The 20,286-nt window shown below is 39.4% G+C and overlaps 1 protein-coding gene across 2 annotated transcripts; it reads left to right on the top strand.

Moving 5' to 3' along the window:
- The first annotated feature begins 1,678 nt into the window (after positions 1-1,678).
- apbb1 (amyloid beta (A4) precursor protein-binding, family B, member 1 (Fe65)) lies at positions 1,679-12,499 on the top strand. 2 transcript variants are annotated; one of them, XM_005748135.2, is made up of 15 exons: positions 1,679-1,884; positions 2,472-3,119; positions 3,668-3,873; positions 3,959-4,018; positions 4,918-4,997; positions 5,073-5,139; positions 5,395-5,541; positions 5,827-5,954; positions 6,846-6,851; positions 8,190-8,304; positions 8,428-8,512; positions 8,594-8,674; positions 8,789-8,904; positions 9,650-9,826; positions 9,994-12,499. In XM_005748135.2, the coding sequence occupies exons 2-15, from the start codon at positions 2,489-2,491 to the stop codon at positions 10,147-10,149; spliced, it is 2,055 nt and encodes a 684-aa protein (XP_005748192.1). In that variant the 5' UTR covers positions 1,679-1,884; positions 2,472-2,488; the 3' UTR covers positions 10,150-12,499. The 2 variants fall into 2 exon arrangements, with proteins under 2 accessions (XP_005748192.1, XP_005748191.1); XM_005748134.2 differs by having other exon boundaries at positions 2,467-3,119.
- Positions 12,500-20,286: the final 7,787 nt, after the last annotated feature.

Raw genomic sequence — 20,286 nt, 5'->3', positions numbered from 1 at the left:
ACGTAACATTTATCTTATGAGGAACAGGGCTTTCTGAGCTTTCTGTAGTCTTGAGTCTCATTATCTCAGTCAGTGTTGACATACAAATTTGATCAGAAATGTAAAACATCATTGAGTAGTATGAGACAATAATAGAGTTATGGGTTTATCACTATTTTAGAAAGCATACTTTCCCAGTATCGGACATACTCTCCAGGTTAACTGCTTGCTAATGCATATATCTGCTATCATCCAGTGCATTTAGGCATATGAACATGTTGCTTAGATAAACCTGAGCATCAGAATGCAGGAGAAAAATGATTTAAGTCGCTTTGAATTTGGTGTAGTTGTGCATGGTCTGAAAAAAAAAGAACAGCAGTTCTCTGGGCAAGAATGCCTTTTTGATGAGGTCAGACGACAATGGCTTGGAGCTGATAGGGAGGCAGTAGTAACTGAAATAACCATTCACTGCAAGATGTGCAGAAGAGGGTTTGTGATTGCACAGCAAACCTTGAAGTAGATGGGCTAAAGCAGCAGAAGATCGTATCTGGTGCCACTATTGTCAGCTAAGAACAAGCAACGGGGGGTTTGGACTAACCAAAATTAGACAATAACAGTTCTGATGAGTCTTGATTTCTGTTGCAATATTCAAGCCAATTACTACCTGCCTGAGTCTTGTTACTGACCTTGTTCATCCCTTTAGCATCTAGCAGGATAGAACGTCATGTCACAAACGCTCAAACTGGTTTCTTGAATGCAACAATGAGTTCTCAAAATGTCCTCCACAGTCACCAGATGTCAGTGGAAAAGAGCACCTTTTGAATGTGGTGGAAGGAGATTTGCATCATGGATGTGCAACTGACAAACCTGCAACAAGTGTCTGATGTCAGTGTGATGTCAGTATGGACCAAAATCACTGAGAAATGTTTTCAGTACTTTCTTCATTTAAGGGCAGTTTTTCTTCCAAACGTGTCCAGTGACATGTAGCAGTACATTATTAGTTTCAATGATATAAGTGGAGTTGAGGCACCGAAATACAATTGACTTTTTTTTAAAAATATATGTTTCAAGCTTTTACTACTGCTACTACTCAGCAAAGTATTTTATAGTGTTGCATTAATACTTTTTTGGCCAAAGACGTTAGTATAGATAAAAGCTGGGCTTATTAAAAAGTGGTCTGCTAATATGAATATGAACATTTAACGCATTTGGGATCAACCCATATAATGCAGAGACAACAAAAATGTAAAAGGCCCCAAGGATCAACACACACAGATGCAACCCCCCCCCCCCCCCCCCCAAAAAAAAACCCCCTCTTCTTTTTTTTTGTATTTTTCCACCTTTTTGGAACCCTTCCGTCTCCTTGTGGTGCGATTTTGCAGCTCTTTGTTGATTCTTTTATTGCGTCTAACATTTGTCATTTTTATTAATTTCAGGTGTTTTGTGGTCACTTTTGCATCTCTCTGTGGTTGTTAAATTCAATTTGAGCCTGTTTTTGGCCAACTTTTGCTTCTTTTTGATGTCATCTTCATCTCCCTGTGATTATTTTGCATGCCTTCTTTTGTTATTTTACTCGTTATGGTTTCTTTCTTGGTTAGACCGGGAGCTGCTTACCCTGCGACCTGTATGCCCCCTCCCGCTCAGCGTCTAATCAATATTTCCAAAAGCAGTGTGAAGGACCGGTTTTCCTTCATTGGGTCTGCCTCCTGCTCTGTGCCTGAGTGGCAGCAGTGGGCTCTGGCCGTGACGTTAATCTGTGACGCAGGTTCGCCCTCCATCACTAGCCGAGCCCACAGACAGAAAACACCACCTAGAAACCGAGCGAGAGCCCTCACGATCTTTGGAAATATGTAGTTACGCTACACATTTTAGCGCATTTCGACGACAAAGGAGTTTGGTGAGCTGGTGAGTCAAAATTTTTAATAAAAACAGTGCTGCTGCAGTCACTTTGCTTCTGCAGTTTGGAAATGTTAGCTAGCTAACCGAGAAGCTAACATTAGCCTAGCAAAAATGTCGGTGATGGCGGACGGTGCCCGTTATTTCCAACTGCGGCGATGTTATCTAACAAGTAAAACCACGGTATTTACCTAGGTTTTATTAAACAATCACGTGAGTGAACCTAAATAATGACCCAGGTTTATACAGGCTCTTTACAGCGCCCGTTTATCTAAAAAGAAAAAGGTCGTGTTGGCAAATGGAAGGTGAAGCTGCTGAAGTGCGTTTTGTATTCGCCTGAAACCAAACAGTGAAAGTTGCCAGTAAAATGACCAACCCGGAATACACGAACAAGAAACGGACTTCATCCTTCATATTTAAACATTATTACTTCGCTGATTCAACATTTAACGGCCACTGTGAAATATTTGAATGTATTTGTATCAAGTGGTCGTTCTATATTTGAGAAACCTTGATGAGAATCTTTGCTAAAATCACTGCTAACTAGTATGCTAAAGGCAATGCTAATGTATTTTTTCCTCTCTCTGTCAGAGCAGCTACATGGACAGTTACCATGGGTGGTCATGATGATGAAGATATGACATATGTTGTGAATAAACAGAAGCAAGACGAAGAGCTAAAGAACAAACTGAATGACGGCAGCCACTGGTGCGACCAGGAGTCCACCGGCAACAATGCCAAGTGGGTCAAGGAAGGCCAAAACCAGCTGCGGAAAGTAGCGGAGAACCAGCAGGACCAAGACCACAACTGCAATATCAATCAGAATGGGAACAGGGAAGACTTCCCTCACCAGAACACCACTCAGGAAGATCAACAGGGTAACGAGGAGCAGACCAAGTCTCCCAAAATCGCAATGACCCCTGGTCTCAGTCAGGAGGAGTCAAAGAACATCCTTAATGAGCCGCTTCTCATTGACACCCTGGAATCCACAGAAGAGAAAGATAAAGAGAGAGAAGAGGATGATAAAGAGAAGGAAGGTAAATTGGAAGACGATGAAGAAACATCAGGTGACACCAGAGGAGAGAAACTGGCAGAAGAAGAGAGTAATGTGGAGTCTCAGAGAGTGGGGAGGAACGCTTGCCTGCTTTTTTCCAACATGAACGGGACACCAAGTGATGAAGAGTCCAGCTGGCCTGCTCTGTCTCAGGACAACACAGCTGACAGCTCTCCAAATGGCAACAGAGGTAAAAACTAAACAAAACATACAAGGTGTTTAGACAACTTTATGTTGTAGCTTGTGCAGATATTAAAACATCTGAAGAATACACTCTGTTTATTAGCATCATACTGCAGCTAACAAGAAAAGCCAAAACGGTCAAAATAGAAGCAACACAGGATGATTTGGCTGCTAAACATATCAGTAAAAAAGAGACTCCTGGAAATAGTGAATTATCATCTCTTTATTTAAATTACAGTTTGATTGCCAGATGCTATACTTTATTACTTAAATAACTCATTATTTTTAGTTATTATTAGTTTAAACCTTTCCTTTTTTTCCCCTTTTAAATACTGCAATATTAGGGGGGTGTTTTTTCTCAGGGGCAAAATTTAGAAAGCAGAACAGCTATTACATCTTCACCAACGCTTCCAAAGGCTGGTTGTGTTGATCAAATCAAAAAAAGTAAAATGTTTTTTTTACTTTGTTAATTAGATAATTAATATGCATTTCCATGCATTTAGTTGAGATGAAGTTACCTATAGTAACCTTGGTCTCCTACTTCCCGCCCTTCAGAGTCTTTCTGGGATTCCAGCGCTTTTGAGACGGACACAGACCTGCCCTCGGGATGGATGAGGGTGCGAGATACATCGGGCACGTACTACTGGCACATTCCCACAGGCACCACTCAGTGGGAGCCTCCTTCACCCCTGGGTAAAGTTGGGGACTCCATGATGTCCTCCACGATGTCCCTGGAGACTACGCCCTGCGAGGAACCTGAGGTGAGGTCTAACCAGCATCCTAATTTGACAGAGGCACTGACAAGTAAAACTGTTGTTAACGGTAAGTCTTGTCACATTTTTCCAGGAATCTTGGGCCCAACTGTCCAGCACTGATGAAGGTGCTGGTGAAGGGGAACTGTGGAAGGTAAATCATGGCTAGAGTTTTATTCAACTCACCTCTTTGAAATGTCTTTTGAGTATATTTAGTAGGGTTGTGCTACTACTACGAGTCCTAAAAGATTAAATGTTGCTGTCATTGCTTAGTTAGACAAATTTTTCAGTTTATCAATCTATAAGGTGGAAGGTAAGACAGATGTTCTACAGTACTTTGATCTAGAACAAGGATAGTTGTATGTAATACTCAAATAAATCAATGCTTAACTGCATTCGCTAGGTGGGATGCTTACATCCCTGAAGAATGAAAGCTGTTGGTTAGCACATTTAATGTTATTCAGAATCTGCTAACAAACCTAGGTAGTTCCTAGATTCAAGATAGTTTATTGTAATTTTGGATGGTATTTGCAGAAATACACAGGCTGAAATGTTGTTTCTCACCAGCCTCTACAGTGCAATAATCAATAAAAAAAATAACAACACAGTATCTAACAATCAAGCAGCAGGTTGCCAAGACACTTGGTAAACTCAGGTGTAAACAATCACATTAGGTAGCAGCAGGCCTCTCACAGAGAGGGTGTGCAGTGTTATGCCACACATTTCAGACATTTAAAATAAGATCTGACTATTAAAGAATATGATTCATGGATTAAAAACACCCTAAATACAAACAGACAGTTTTTTTTTGATGGAGACTATTTACCCTAATTCATTAGAATGAATTAGAACTTGATTTTTTTTTTCTGAACTTTAAGACTAGCTCACTAGTTAAAGTTTTTGCATTCTCCCATTTAAGACTAGTAAGTTAGTCACCAGGAACAACCCTAAGCCTTATAGTATTTTGGACAATATGACAGAATTTACATACCTTTCATGCATATGTGCTCTGTGATCAAATGGCTCCATCTGCACATAAATGTTTGTCTTTAGGAGGAGGGAGAAGTTGCATCTGATCAAAGTCTGAAGGAGTTTGAAGGAGCAACTTTACGCTATGCATCTATCAACCTGAAGTATGTGGTGTTAAAACTTTCTAATTAGTCAGTGTTAATTTTGGAGATGTTTAACTTTATTTTCTGTCATTGTAGTTATAATTGCTCCCAATCTGAGGATGAAGAGAAGCTTGCTCCACTCTGCACAGACTTAGAAACTAAGGTAAATCATCTGCTTAATTTTAGATATTTTTCAATATGTTCAGAGTAGTTGGATCTCAGTTTTCATTTTAGAAATGCTGTCACAGAAAACTGGCATTGGAATGGGTCTCAGAGATGTAGGACATATGAAATGTGTAGGGGCGTTGATTATTTATCTATTTATTTACCTACCTACCAAAGATTAATAGTTTTCTGCACATGAAAGAGTTTTTTGTGTCCTAGTTTATACTAATATGCAGCACTTTTGTACTGTCAGTGTTTTGCAGTGCGCTCTCTGGGCTGGGTTGAGATGTCTGAGGACGACATGGCACCTGGCAAGAGTAGTGTCGCTGTCAACAACTGCATCAGGCAGCTCTCTTATCACAAACATAACCTTCATGACACCGCAGGGATCTGGGGAGAGGTAAGATGATTGTAATGACACACGCACACAGCTATGTTCATGACATTTTATGTAATGTTCTTTTTAATAAGAATTTCTTTGAATGTGCAGGGCAGAAACATGTTTCATTTAGTGGTTGGTTCCAACCACAATTCGTCTTTGATGATTTGATTGATAATGCTCCATTTCCATTTCTAAAATAGTGTTTTGAATTCAAGAGAAATACTTAAAGTACCGTGGGTAACAACATTTTGTAGAAATGTGTGCTTAGTCTGACTTCTCAAACTGAAATGTGTGTTGTGACAGGGTAAAGACATGCTAATGGTCCTGGAGAATGACACCATGAAGTTGATCGACCCGCTGGGCCAGACTCTGCTTCATGCTCAGCCGATTGGCAGCATCCGGGTCTGGGGTGTCGGCAGAGACAACGGCAGGTCAGTGTCCACAGCCCAAGGGCAAATTGAAAATGGCAGAACTATAAAATGTATTTAACTGCCTTCTTCAGTCAGTTTTGAAAACAAATGTAATGTCATTGGCTCTGCTGTTTTTTATGATACTTAAAAAATATAATTTTTAACTTTAAGCTCATATAATTTTTTTTTTAATTGGACATGCATTTTTTTCTTCTTTCTATTAAAATGTAGCTCGCATTTGTAATTTGTTTGAGGTGCTCAGTGACAGCATGTTTCTAATGAGACTATTTAAATCTCAAATTAAATATATCTCCAGGCTTTTTCCTAGGTTAAAATCTACCTTTGGAGGGCATGTAAACGTGATTGGATTTTTTTTTTTTGCATTTCCCAATTTTTGAGTTACTTTGAATAGTGACAAGCACAATGTATTTTAAGCTTAAGTAAATTTAACACCACTTTATAAATGGAGGGGGGCAGATCATATCTTGCATATCACAATCTTGATAACTATCCTGATGGATGCCAAAATGTTTAAATGGAGTGGAAATCCTACTCTGTTTAAGATTAACTGAAGTTTGCTGTGATTAATTTTTGCATTGAGTGAAATTTAGTTTAGTTGAGTTGCTGAATATTCTTCATAACTTCTGACTGAATAAGCTGCTTTATTCTCCATATTTGAATGGGTTTTTTTTTTTTTTTTTTTTTTGCTGTTTTTGTATTGAGTCCTTACTCAGTGACTTAAAATGATGTGCTGCAGTTCTGAGGTCTGGCATGGTGGCTGTGTTAGTCTTTATTTTGCAGCATGCTGCTGCCCTCTGCTGGATTTTTAATAACATTTCCTCCTGTTGCTGATTTCTTAATAATTGTGTATTTCTTTCTTTTCTTTCATGCTGCATTTTCAATCATGAGCAGGGAAAGGTATCCATTAATGATTACTATTCTAAAAACTGTATATAATTCTTGTTGTGTGCCATTTTGTTGTTATTTTCGTGTGTGTCTGTCTAGAGCAGGGCGATGTGACCCAAAATATTTATCACGCTATACATTTGAAAATTTGCAATAACGATATAGGGGCGATCGTGGCTCAAGAGGTGGGAGTTCGCCTTGTAATTGGAAGGTTGCCGGTTCGAGCCCCGGCTTGGACAGTCTCGGTTGTTGTGTCCTTGGGCAAGACTGACAAGACAGAGGGCCCGGTGGCGCCAGTGTCTGGCAGCTCGCCTCTGTCAGTGCGCCCCAGGGTGGCTGTGGCTACAATGTAGCTTGCCATCACCTGTGTGTGAATGGGTGGATGACTGGATGTGTAAAGCGCTTTGGAGTCCTTAGGGACTAGTAAAACACTATACAAATACAGGCCATTTACCATATAACTGGTGATATAATTGACACTAGACAAAATACAATCAGTGTATTTTCACTTAAACAGCAGCTGTTTTTTATGTGCATTAAAGTTATATAAAAATTTAACAGTGCTAATGCAAATTCCTTGCTGACAGTTTAACCAAAATGCCTTTTGGTTAAACTGTCAGCAAGGAATTTGCATTTGGCCGACATATCCTCAGCATAACCATGTATAATATCCACAAAACCTAAAAAGAGGTTATACACACACAATACGGTAATATTATGTTGAAGCACAGTACGTATCACTCCGTGAGGCTCCTACCTACAATAGCCGTAATGCTTTGACAATCCATCAAGCGTTGCGGGTTCATAGCTTAGCAAAGTCGTACTAAAACATTTGACAGATTTGCGCCGTGTGCTGCATAAAATCGTTTCGAGCTCAGTAAACACAACCAGAATTCATACATAAGGCACACGGGATTATAAGGGGCACTGTAGATTTTCAGAAAAATCAAAGGATTGATTTTAAGTGTGCCGTATTTTCCAAAAAACACGGTAGCATGCTCTACCAAAAATAGTGCTTTGTGCTTTACAAACCAATTCTGGTTTATCTGTTTTATTCAGCGTTCCACTTTCGCCCTTCTCATTCTCTGCCGCCGGCATGCTTTTTCTGCCATGTGTGTATGAAAACAAAGGCACTGCGCATGCACGTTTTACCCATATTCTATCGCGATATTTCATTTTCTTATCCTTGCCCAACATTATACCGGTATTACCGTGGCCGGCATGATATGGCCCAGCCCTATGTCTGTCTGTGTTTTATGTTCTCGTAAGCTTGTATTTTTAAAACCGTATTTTTAAAAACTGCAGATTTAATAAGCCACTCGGTATGTGTATATAATCTTTCTCCTGCAGGGATTTTGCTTATGTCGCACGAGACAACCTGACCCAAGTTCTGAAGTGTCACGTTTTCCGCTGCGACTCGCCCGCCAAGAACATTGCCACCAGCTTACATGAGATGTGTTCAAAGGTTAGCCCTTATTAGATTTGTCATTATGAATTCAAAGAGTCTCAGCTGATTTTGAGGTGGGGTTTTTTTTTTTTTTTTTTTAATTTAATTAAAATTCACAGTTTTTCCCTTATTTAACTTCAGATAATGATGGAGAGAAAGGCCTCCAAGCCAGGGGTGAGCAGGCTCAACTCTGACCCAGGCAAACCTGTGGTCATCCCTGTTGAAGGTAAAGCAAAGTTAGACACTTTGAATGTCCTAATTTCTGAAAGCATAGGAAGTTGCATAATGTTTCCTCACTTCTTAACAGAGTTTCCAGCTCCAAAAAATGAACTCTTCCAGCGCTTCCGTGTTTATTACCTGGGCAATCAGCCTGTGGCTAAACCCGTTGGTAAGAAAACGCCTTAAAGTGTGTAACTGCTGTGCTAAATACTTCTATTGTACTTTGTCATGCTGACCGTGTTTGTGATGTGCTGATAATATATTCTGTGTGTGTTCTTTTCAGGTATGGACATAGTCAATGAAGCACTAGAGACAGCAATGAATGGCAGAGATAAAAATGACTGGACTCCTGTCTTTGTGAATGTTGCACCAGCCACCCTCACAATACTTTCACGACAGGTATTGGAAAACAGTCTGAACATGACAGAACAGTATGGGGAATTAAAGTCAGTGACTGATTGTCATCTTCACTGGTCCTTTTCTGAGTTGTCATCAGTATGTTTAAAATGTGCGATGAAGTCATCATCAGTGATAACCCTAAACCTAACTCTATTCTGTGGGAATAAGTCACTTTATTTACTTTTTACTTTAATTAAAAGTAATTTAATTAATTTGGGGGCATTAAGCTACACACACAAGAGATATTTGTAAGCACAGTCCTTTTTGCTTTTGTCCGCTTTTCTTTTCTTTTTTTCTTTTTAAAGTTTTGTGAGAAATAGCAGTGATTCTCATAGTCTGGACTCTGATATTTATCACTTGCAGTAACCATCCTAGAGGATAAACTTAAAGGTTTTTCTTTTGGAATTGCTTTGAAAATCAAATGATTTTTCTATGACTAGGATTTTGCGATTTACTCTAAAATTACCATGAAATATTTAGATTGTAAGGAGAAACTGAACAGATGAAGCAAAGCCACATACCAAGTGTTACCAAGTGGTACTTTGTTTTCTGACCTATTTGTTTTCCTGAACTCATCTTGTATATTGCTGGTAGTTGAAAAGAACTTATAAGGTACTTGATTTTCCTCGTGTGATGATCTAGAGTTGTGTCTGAGGGTTAGGGTGGACTGCAGAAGATTTCCACATTTTAACAATTTTTTTTGACTGGACAACCTTTGTATTTTTTATTTTTTTTTAAACTCTAGGATGAGGAGGTGCTGTCAGAGTGCAGGGTGCGTTTCCTGTCTTTCATGGGTGTGGGGAAGGACGTCCACACCTTTGCGTTCATCATGGCGGAAGGTCCCCACGATTTCACCTGTCACATGTTTTGGTGTGAACCCAATGCAGCCAGTCTGAGTGAGGCCGTGCAGGCTGCCTGCATGGTGAGTCACATGAAACACTCACCACGAGTCAGCATGAGACTAAACTAAATAAGAGTTCCTGTTTGTCCTTAAGTGGGAAGATAATTTGCCACAGTTGTGGAATCCAGTGTTGAGTCTTGTCTTTGTCACCTTAGACATCCATGTTTGTGGTTTTGTTCTCTTTCAAGCTTCGCTACCAGAAATGTTTGGATGCACGTCCGCCCAGCCTCGCCTCCTGCCTGCCCACGCCTCCCGCCGACTCTGTGGCTCGCCGCGTCAAGAAAGGCATGCAGAGTCTGCTCGGCAGCTTCAAGAGCTACAGGTCAGGATCTCAGTCCCCGTGAGCTCGAGTGCAGATGATACACTGTCCTTTAAACACAGGACCCATCACAACAGCCCCCGTTTCACTCTCACTTGTCCTTCTCTTCATCCTTCTGCCTTACGACTTGTCTCGTCACTTAGTCTACAGTGTGCAGAGTAGTTTGTGGGGAAAATGTGTGTCTGAAAAGATTGCATTTATTTATATATTTTTTTCGGCTTTTACTTTATACAAGAATTTTAAACTCTCATCTCCAAACAGATGAGCCCCTGGCATCAAATGTTGTCTTTGCCGGGACTCCTCCTGTGAGTCTTTAATATTTTTGTGTTTTAACAGAAACAATGCCATGAATGTTGAATATGGATGTATTATATTTTAAATGCAATGCTAGATTTTGCTTGAAAAAGAGGTTGATAAATTCCCTCACACATATGCTCTCGTCCCCTCGTACCCCTCAGTGCAATTATCATCTCCGGCACGCCTCCTTTTCTACTGTTTTAAAGACCGTACTGTAAACCACTTGTGGTCGGTTGGTGTCAGATCCCCAAACTGATTTTCTAAAACATCACAGCATCTCTCTCTCTCTCTCTCACCTTAGGTTGTAACAAAAGAGTTTTAGATGTCTCGGTGATGTGCCACGTAGTCATGTACCCCCCTCCCCGACTCAAACAATGTATTTTCAGTCTTCCAAAGAACTCTACGGTCATCTGTCACATAGTGAGCAAACACTGATTTGAGTGGAGTGTGTTTCTCATTCATTCTGCATGAACATTTGCAAGTTCAGTGCTAGTGTGCAATAATCAGATGTTCCAGTGCGGTTGCCATGCGATTATTTGTTCACTTTATTTGAGAGAGTCTGAAAAGATTTTGAGTGAGGCTAATGGAACAACAGAGCCATGTTTAAAATCATTATATTATGATAGATATAATAGTAATAAAAACAATCTACAAACTCTGGGTTTTCTCAAAGACATTTACCACCAACAACTTCTGAATAGTACTGTAGAAACTCACCACAGGCTGCATGTTTTGATAGCTTAGAGTTTTTGCTGCTTGCAGCATTGTAGTGCTTAAGAGCCATCAGTGTATCCTGTAAATTCTTTCTGTGTTTCTGTATGGTAAAAGAGGAGGCTGGAGCTGATGTGTTGTTTCGTGTTACATAGGCATGTCACTCTAGGTAGTGTCAGTGTTTATCATAAGCTAGCAGTAGAAAGTTAGACTTCCTGTCAGGTTCTTCAACACTGAAAAGTTGAGAGCAAAATTGATGTCTGTATTTAGTTTGTCACAGGGAAACCTAGAGATGATCTCTAAGTGGTTTACATTTTTATTCTTTTCCTATGCCAGACTTTAATGTGTGTGGGTACCTGGCCGCTCCAGTTAATGTATTTTTTTATCGTTTTCACACACTACAGTGTACACATTTAAGACGATTTTCACATTAGCTCGTTTAGATTTAGTTTTTATAAAGAACACACTACTAAGCCGAGTTGTATTTTATCTTTGTGTCTGTCAGTGAACAATACTGTATGTAGCACAATAGTAATAGTCATCTAATGTTAAAGATGCAGTTTGTGAGATGTTTTGGACACTAGGGGGCGTCTGTTTGACCATGTTGTATAAAAAATAGTTTCACATCAAATGCATCGCCACAAGTAAATGACAACACATAATAATGTAAAAGGAATCCAGAGTTAAAATTGTGTCTGAAATATCTTTAATTCATTAATATATAAAAGATAAATATATTTTATGGAACATTAAACCCCCTTAAATGCATTGGTGCAAAATAATGCACATCTTTTCTCTGAGATAAAGCCATTTTTTAAAAATGATTTAAGCTAACGACTGACGTTATTAGTTTTCTGACTTGGTCTCTTAAATAACACTTTGATATAGTTAAAAGCTAAAATCAGAGGACCAGCACTATGGAAAGTGTTTAATCTATATTTAAAAGATAAAACCAAATGTTGGTGCTTCAGACAAGTGTGACAGTGTCGTTTTAAACAAGTTTTTTAACATCTGTTCATTTGTCTCCATCCAGTTGTGGAAGCAAAGCTCCACGCTGGCCTCTCCATTTGTTCAAACTCACAACACTAAAACTCTTACAACTGCTTCTTTTATGTGCGTAAAAAATATAACACTACTGAAACTTAGACTACATTGACTCATATTACTGCCTTGTCACTCATGTGTCACTTGGAATTATTGTGCTTTTTCTCCTTCAACGATTGCTGTGTCCAGTCAATGGCAACACTAAAGCCAGATGAGTTAAAGAACATTAGCAGATTAATTTATTTCTGTTCATGTAAATTAGGTGTATAAAATGTATGTATATAAAAGTCACTGCACAATAAATGTGAACATATCATAACTGATTATCTTGTGGTCTTTTAATGTCATTTTTCTGGTTGTGTGAATCCAAGTGTCTCTGGGGAAATTGGTTTCCAAAGGGCAGGATTAGATCCTATAGCCTGAAAATGTCTCCTTGTGGTTGTAAAAGCGTTGGATGGTTTTCTTTCTCTATCAATGCCTTTATCTGCTATTGTTAGCTGGTCCATTAAAATGGAAAGAACCAAGTGCAAGCTGGGTGGCCCTTTTTTGAATATATTGCAAAGCTGCTGACACTAGTGTTACCATATGTATTGACAAAGCAGTCACACAGTGTATTAGCAGATAAGATACAAAATACTAGACACCACCTCCCTCCACCAGTCACCTGTTCAGTTGATATCAGCACTGCTGCCCCCACCTGGTGAGTTCAAAAGGATGGGTTGGGCTGGGTATTGTTTCTCTAAAAGATATCTTTGGAGATCAAAGGTGCGCATAAAGTGGAACCTCAGCAGCAACCGCAGCCTGGTAATAATAGGCTCTGCTATCTCCACACAAATATCTGGACTGCTCCGCCAGCGGGATCCTGCAGCAGTTTGGACGGATCAAGGCCCAGGCTGTAATCATTTCCTTTTGAAGAGCTAGACGGGGACTCTGTGCTATGTGACTGATTGACTGCTGTTTGTGGAGATTAAGCATATCAAAGTTTACAGGCATCCTCTGTCCTATTGCATCAGGTGTTAAACGTGTCTGTAAAAACACAAACGATGGCTGCTTTTATGGTCAGTGTGCATGCGGACTAGAACCATCTTTCTAAACTCGTCTGGCTTTATAAAGGTAATAGTTTTATACTGAATTTGTTAAATAAAATTTAATTAGTTACAGTCACAAAGAAACAATCAGTATTTCAGAAACCAGCACAGGTAGCCTGGACAGTAGAACCATCTGCTTAGTGCTTGGGGACACTTTGTAATGGTGCGACCTCTGGGGGTACCTAATGCTGTCTAGCACCAGAATGTTGGTAACGGATCTTTTGGTTTGGGTTTTGACGAAGTCTTAAATTTTGATTGGCTCCAGTTTACAAAGGTCAACTTGAAATAAAAATGTGCAAATGTATGGTCGCATCCCAAGGGGGGAAACAAAGATAATTACCAGACAGAGCAGCAGTAGAATTACAGTTTATATTACATTGTGCTAGAAATAGAAATACTCAAGTCTACAGAGACTTTTGCTTCAGACCATAAAAAAACAAATGTAAGCTTCTGTTTAAGCTGATCAGGAAATGGTGCTCAAGTAATGTATTTAATTGAATTAGTTAAGTTTAATTAGTCAATTAAGGTTCTTTGTGTGATCAATGCTAAATCTTTGAACAGTAGTTTTGCATATGTGTATTATTATTATTATTATTATTATTTTTGTAAAATGCACTGAGTTTACTAGTTGACAAACTTACGCTTAGCCTCTCATTTAGTTTCTTGCGACGTGGTCACCCTCGGTGGACACTGGATCTGACTGGGTTTGGTAAACTTGAAGGCCAGACTTTGGGGTTCATACTTTGAGTTTCTGAGCATTTTTTGGGGCATCTTGTCCTGCTGGGAGAGACTACTGCCATAGGATAGTGCTGTTCCCAAACAAATCCATGTCTTTTATTTTAGTGACAGACTTCTCCTTTAATTTTTTGATTTCTTGTGTTATAAACAAAGTCCTTCCTATGATGTCTCACTATGGAACTGAGACACAGTTCAAGTCTGTTTTGAATCTCGCCATTTTAATTAAGTCGTCCCTTTGTTATTAAATGACAGGACACGGTTATGCCTTACATACTGTATGCCATAATTAGCTTGCGTTGTTTTTCTAATAGACCCAAAATAACTTTTTCAGCATCATATGTCAAACTTACTTGCACTAAACTAATAATTTTTCCTGTTTTATCAAAAAAAAAAAGGACAAAAACAAAAATACACACACACACACACACACACACGCAGGCATACAATCTGAATATTATGCCACTGCTATATGGGACTGTACATTGTGGTGCTGTTGTTTTGTATCATTTCAAATGGAGTGTTTATTTCAATAGGGGCCTACAGCTTTAAATAAAATGTAAAGATTATCACCCTCATAATGGCTGGATTTGTTGCTGGACTGCTGTGGTACGATGCCTTTGCAGCCGAGTGCATGTAATCCTTTCTTTGAGGATTTATTTCTTATACAAAACACATGCTGGTTGTGTAGCCTTGTAAAGCTTGGATTGTGAATGTGCAGCGGAGGCATGTTTACAGCCACCCATGCCCTCAATCCCTTTGTCTCCTCAGTATTCTGCTGCCATATGTGTCTGTGTATCTCCAATGCCAGATTTATGCATTCCCTATTTGCAGAGTGTCAATCACAATTTACATAGGTCGGCCCATGGAGAAACTAATCACAATTATAATTATTCCTATAGCCTAATTATGCTTGTGGCATTTGTTTAATGGAGATTTATTTTGAGTAATGAATGTGTAGTCTTGTGGAACATTGCTTTTCCTCTTGGTGTGGAGGAGAGGACTTGCGTCTCCTCTGCCGGGCTCCTCAATCTAATCACCAATCTCAGGCTAGATAAAAGGAGCTGGTGCAAGCTTCGTCTTCAACCTGGTATCAAGTTCTGAGAGAGATGATAGAAATCCCTGCAGGGCACAGCCTTTCCAACTCATTCATATTGCTAGAGTACACCTCTTTGTACAAAGATTCTCATATCCTTTGCAGCCCTTTTTTAAAAAAAAAAACCGTGATTACCCATTGCAATCTCTGATGCTTTTTTTTTTTTTTTGCCCTCTGCAGGGCTCTGTAGAGATCTGTGCTTCTTGGTAATCAGGGGTGACAATGCTGAGTACCGAGCCTTGGTCAAGGCTACAGCAAATCAAACATGGCCACAGGAGATGAGTAAAAGCATAGAGTTGGATCAACTACAAAGAACAAAGCCAAGGAGACGACAATCCTTTGATGCCACCACTGTAGGGACTGTTATAACAAACAGTTCCTGCTTGTACCTATAAAATCCATATAATATAAGATTAAAAAAAACACAGAATGGGAGGTTGGGGAGAATAAATGACAGACAAAAAAGGTGCAACACACAAACAGTAGTGCAGCACGTTAATACTCTGAGCCATTCATTTGGGGATTAAGCATCAAATCTCAAAATGTTCAGTAATTCATTCTCTACCAAATAACACAGTGATTGCTTTGCCAGTGGGAGCAGCCAGGCGCCCATTGGTGTCTGGATAATCGTTTTTCCAGTGGTCCTCCAGCGATTCCAGCAGCTCAGCGGTCGCTCCGTAACAGTTCACTACACAGCAATCTAACAGGAACCACTGCCTTTACTGGCTGTGCAGCACATGTTGCATGACAATGTTAACCTGGACTAAGCCAACGAGTAGGGCTCAAAATGTACCTAGTTTCTGAGATTGACAAATGTCACTATCAAAGCCTACATGAGTAAAAGTAGACGTTTTTGCTCCTGTACACGAGACAGAGTCAGAATAAACAGTTTAAGCAATAAGGTCAAAATTATGGACGATCATAAACAAAAAGTCTGAGAGCTAACAAATGACTGATATTGATATATTAATCTGAGTCTGGTTAAGTGGTTGTCACTTAACAGACAACTAGGTATTTAAATAAAAAAATTACTTCATTATATATTTCAGTAAGATTCTGCTGCAGTTTATAAGTTGTACACAGACACTAAAATATCTAACGTAATGCTGGTTGCTAGTTAAAAACCCAGCAGGAAACATGTCTGTGTAAAAGCCCCGGCTATCAGATTAATGTGATTTTTAAATGGGAAATGTAACTCTTGATTTGAGACTTAAGATGAACTTTTTGATGCTGGAAATACTGGAATGTGAGTTTATTACACTCTTGAGATCTAAACAGTTGAAGTTATATACAGTAGTTTAGCAACCCCATTTCTTTTTGACATACAGATCTTTATTTAGTTTTATATCTGTCATGCGATTTTTCATAAGCAAATATTTGGCTGATCTTTCCATCTGTTTCTTCATTTGCATAGGACTACATACATGAAATTGCCTTTAAATCTTTCACCAAGATCTCACTGACAAATCATTTCATTCCAAGACAAATATACTTTTCTGGCACACCTTGGTCCACCGATCTGTCATATCTATTAAAATATGTCAAACTTCATAAAAGAGTAATTGCCATGAAGAATGGTGAGTGTCACACTGGAAATGAACGGTCTTTATATTTGGTGCACTAACATGTCGGTGGAATCTGTAATGATCTGTAACAGCAACCAATTCATATTCATATTGTCTATGATTGGGGTTCCTCAGGCTGTGACGTCCATTGATCGAAGATAGTGGAAAATGACATGTCTCATTATACATAAGGATGAAACATCCCTGATGTGTTAGAGGACACAATGGTTTGAATGCTTCCTCATTTCCCGATTATTTGCTTCCTTAATAAGAATTAAATGAGAAAATCAATATTGATCTTATATCAGATTTCTCATAAATACTGTTTGAAGCTACAGTGAGAAGCTGATTGGTTGAGCTTAGGATAAGGACCCGAAATGAGCGGGAGGAACTAGTGTGGTCCTTTTTTTAATTTTTGAAAAATGCCTATGATCACACAGCCATTGTGGAAGTGTGTTAAACCTGCATTTTCTCTACTGACCAGCAGGGGGCAACTTCTCTGGAATAAAAGAGGTCCAGAGTCCAGATGTCTATGAAAAAATTACTCTGCTGTTCACTTGATTTATGCCCTCAATAACTAATTTCCTTATGTGTTTGTGGTCTCAATAGCTAGTCCCGAGTCTTAGTTAACAGCATGATATTAATTTGCTAAATGATGGCTTCATTTAGAGTTAAATAGATGCTAAAGCATGACATACTAGCCTTTGCTCTTGACATCTGGTTTCCAAGAACTGAGAGGGCTAAAAGAGGCCAAAACGACTCACAAACCAAAGCTTCCACCCCATAAATCTCACCAAATAATACGTGCTTTGATACATAAAACACTAAAGTACAAAAGCAAACATTATGTTGAAATGTCATCTCTTTAGTTTTTGAACCGATCTCATGCGTACTATAAAGATCCAATTGGATGGCCTCCCTTATCGCTTTACCGAATACAAAACTTGCAGCTGGCACATTTCCGTTCTTCCATTCACTGCAGGGGTTGCACTCTGCAGAAAGTTTGCAGTGCAAATGGCTTTTCAAGTTTTGTATTAAAGAGAAGATAAGAAACATTTTTCAGCCTTCACACAAGTATTACATTTGTGAGGAGGTGCACAGAAGCTGAACACATAACTGCCACAGTCAAGTTTAACACACAAGTATAAATGAAACATTAAAGGTGCAGGCAGGTGAGTTTTGCTCCCCTTTGATACAGCCAAGCTTGCTGCTGCTGCTGCTGACTCCGCTCAGCTTTGTGTTCACTGTACAAAAGAAGAGAGTTAAAGCATCGTATTCATCCGGTCTTCCTGTCTTAATAAAGCAAACGTGGATATTTCTCAAAAAACTTCCTTTAGCACCAGAAAAACCCACACAGACCACACAAACACAGATATCAAACAGCTCGGTGCCTTATGGGTGTAATCACGAACAGTGAGATAAATTTAGTTGCCGACAATTTTCTCTGAGAAGGCAACAACTTTCCAGCGTGGTCTCCCGCGACTCTCTCCACTGATGCCACAAATCTGATGCCTAAAACCCTCCAAAGACATCAAATTGCATTGTTAGTTTGCAAATTTGTTCAAGCAATCAACTCAGTCTCACTTGGGGTACCAATCTGACAACAGGAATGATTGGAATCCTGGGCGGCTTCACTGCTCGTCACTTGGGACCGAGATGAGAGAGGAATTACAACAAGGCCTGAAATTGCGTGTTATTGTTGTCTCCCCGTGTTCCTGTCCTCCCCTCTGCCTCCACCCTTTTTCTCATGCCCACGTCTGTCCCTTTCATTGCATCTTTCTCTAACTGTGTGTGACTATTAGAGACAAAGCCAAAGGGCAATTGTTTTGGATGGGAAGCTAGAAATAGCCCAGATGCGTGTTTTATTACAAAGCAGAGTGGGTATCGTCTAAGTGCAAAACCCTCTGATTTGGGAGATGAAATATGCAAAGTTTGAGGGAAAATGCAACATTAGGCCAGACATGATGGCAGTGGTAGACAGGGATAAATACTTCATCATAGCTAATACTTTACAAGGAATTTTAGGTAAGCGAGGTGGTTTTGTCAGGTTCCCTGCAGAAGTGGACAAAATACATTAAAATGACCTGAAGAATTGTGGCGAAAAGGCAGAGGGCAGATGCAGGCGGCTCCCAGCTTGCTTTATATTTATCAGTTTCTCTTCACACGTTGCTTTCAAGAAGAGGGTTGTGGGGGTGAAATGACCTGATGGGAGCTGAGGGGAGGAGAAGTAGGCTGTTGATTCTCATTTCACCGTTCCCATCTCCCAGCAGGATTGTCTGAGACATAGATAAATACTGCCAGCACTGCGATTTATAAGCTGTGCAGCAGACACAATTTCACCCATTACCTGACTGACTCAAAAGTCCAGCACGCTTCAGTCCCCTGCATACAAAGTACCATGATTTCAGCTGCTTTAACCATTCTTTCTCCTCCCTTTGCTTCCCGCCCCAACTTCTTTTAGTGAGCACCACTGGGGGGCATAGTAACTCTCTCCTTTTAAATACTTGTCTATAAAACAGAGATGTGCTTTGTGTGATAATTATTCCCTCAGCCAAGTCTTCTGTTTACTGTGGCTGTGCGTTTACTCTTAAATCAGAGAATTTCACCACACTGGCTTTAATTACAGCGTTAGCGTGACAGCTATTATCCAATCAATGCCAAATGGTCTGAAAGTCAGACTACACAAATGACATGTTGCTAATGTTACATTAGTTTCCAGTCTGCAGATGGTCGTGCTCACGTTTCAATTTTTTTTTGTTTTGTTTTTTTTTGTAATCTGGAAGCAATCTGACCACGCTTTATAAATATGCAATGTAATGAAAAAGGAAAAGGTCATGCAGGCCCAAATTTAGCAGATTGAAAATGAATGTTTTCTTTCCACGTGTGGCAAGATGAGGATATAAAAGGGATAAAGCAGGAGATGTGCTTTAGTTTTTATGTACAGCATTATTTGTGCAGAAAGATTTTTTCTTCTTCTAAGAGCAACTCTATTTTCTCCTCCTAGTAGAGTTGAAAGGTCGGGTCCACTCAGACCATAAAAATCATCTTTTCTTGCTCGCTCCTAGTGGTATCTCGTCTCACAGACAGTTTGAGTTTTATTTGGCCGGGTTGTAAGATGGCAACCTCTTAGTTATCTGTTGCCACCCCAATAAAGTAAGGGTGACACTTCTGCAATTGCTAAAGTCTCTCAACTAGACGAGGTAGTATTACGGTCTCTAGCCTCTATGTATTAACCTTCTCTCTTAATCTATGCATCTAAAAGTACTGATTGGATGTTCCTTCTTTAAATATATTTACTGATTTTCTGATTGCTTGACTTTTTAAAGGTAGATGCGCATGTAATTCTTACACATACTGTAGCAAGCTATATAAATCTTAGTTGATTCTTTGAAAGGGCCAACAATAATTTAATAACACTCAATTTTTATTTCATCATAGAACAAAATACTCTCAATTAAAAGCATCCATCTTTTTCTAAAGGCTATAGTGTCCAGCTACTTACATTTTTTAGTATATAGAGGAGATCAACTAATACATCTAGTATAGAGAAGGTCTAGTACTCACTACAGCCTGTACATACTTATAGTTATAGAATATTCACAACATACTTCATACGGTGTACATTA

Source organism: Pundamilia nyererei, unplaced genomic scaffold (genome assembly GCF_000239375.1).
Source record: "Pundamilia nyererei isolate P.nyererei 1_Seehausen unplaced genomic scaffold, PunNye1.0 scaffold00214, whole genome shotgun sequence".
NCBI lineage: Eukaryota > Metazoa > Chordata > Actinopteri > Cichliformes > Cichlidae > Pundamilia > Pundamilia nyererei.
The sequence above is the reverse complement of the archived record's forward strand: the minus strand, read 5'-3'. Positions and strand labels throughout refer to the sequence as shown.

Bases quoted from the DNA above. Each gene is read 5' to 3' on its own strand.
- apbb1 (XM_005748135.2), top strand. From the start codon at position 2,489: ATGGGTGGTCATGATGATGAAGATATGACATATGTTGTGAATAAACAG. The intron at 5,140-5,394 runs GTAAATCATCTG...TTGTACTGTCAG, and splicing joins GCACAGACTTAGAAACTAAG to TGTTTTGCAGTGCGCTCTCT. The intron at 8,513-8,593 runs GTAAAGCAAAGT...ACTTCTTAACAG, and splicing joins TGTGGTCATCCCTGTTGAAG to AGTTTCCAGCTCCAAAAAAT.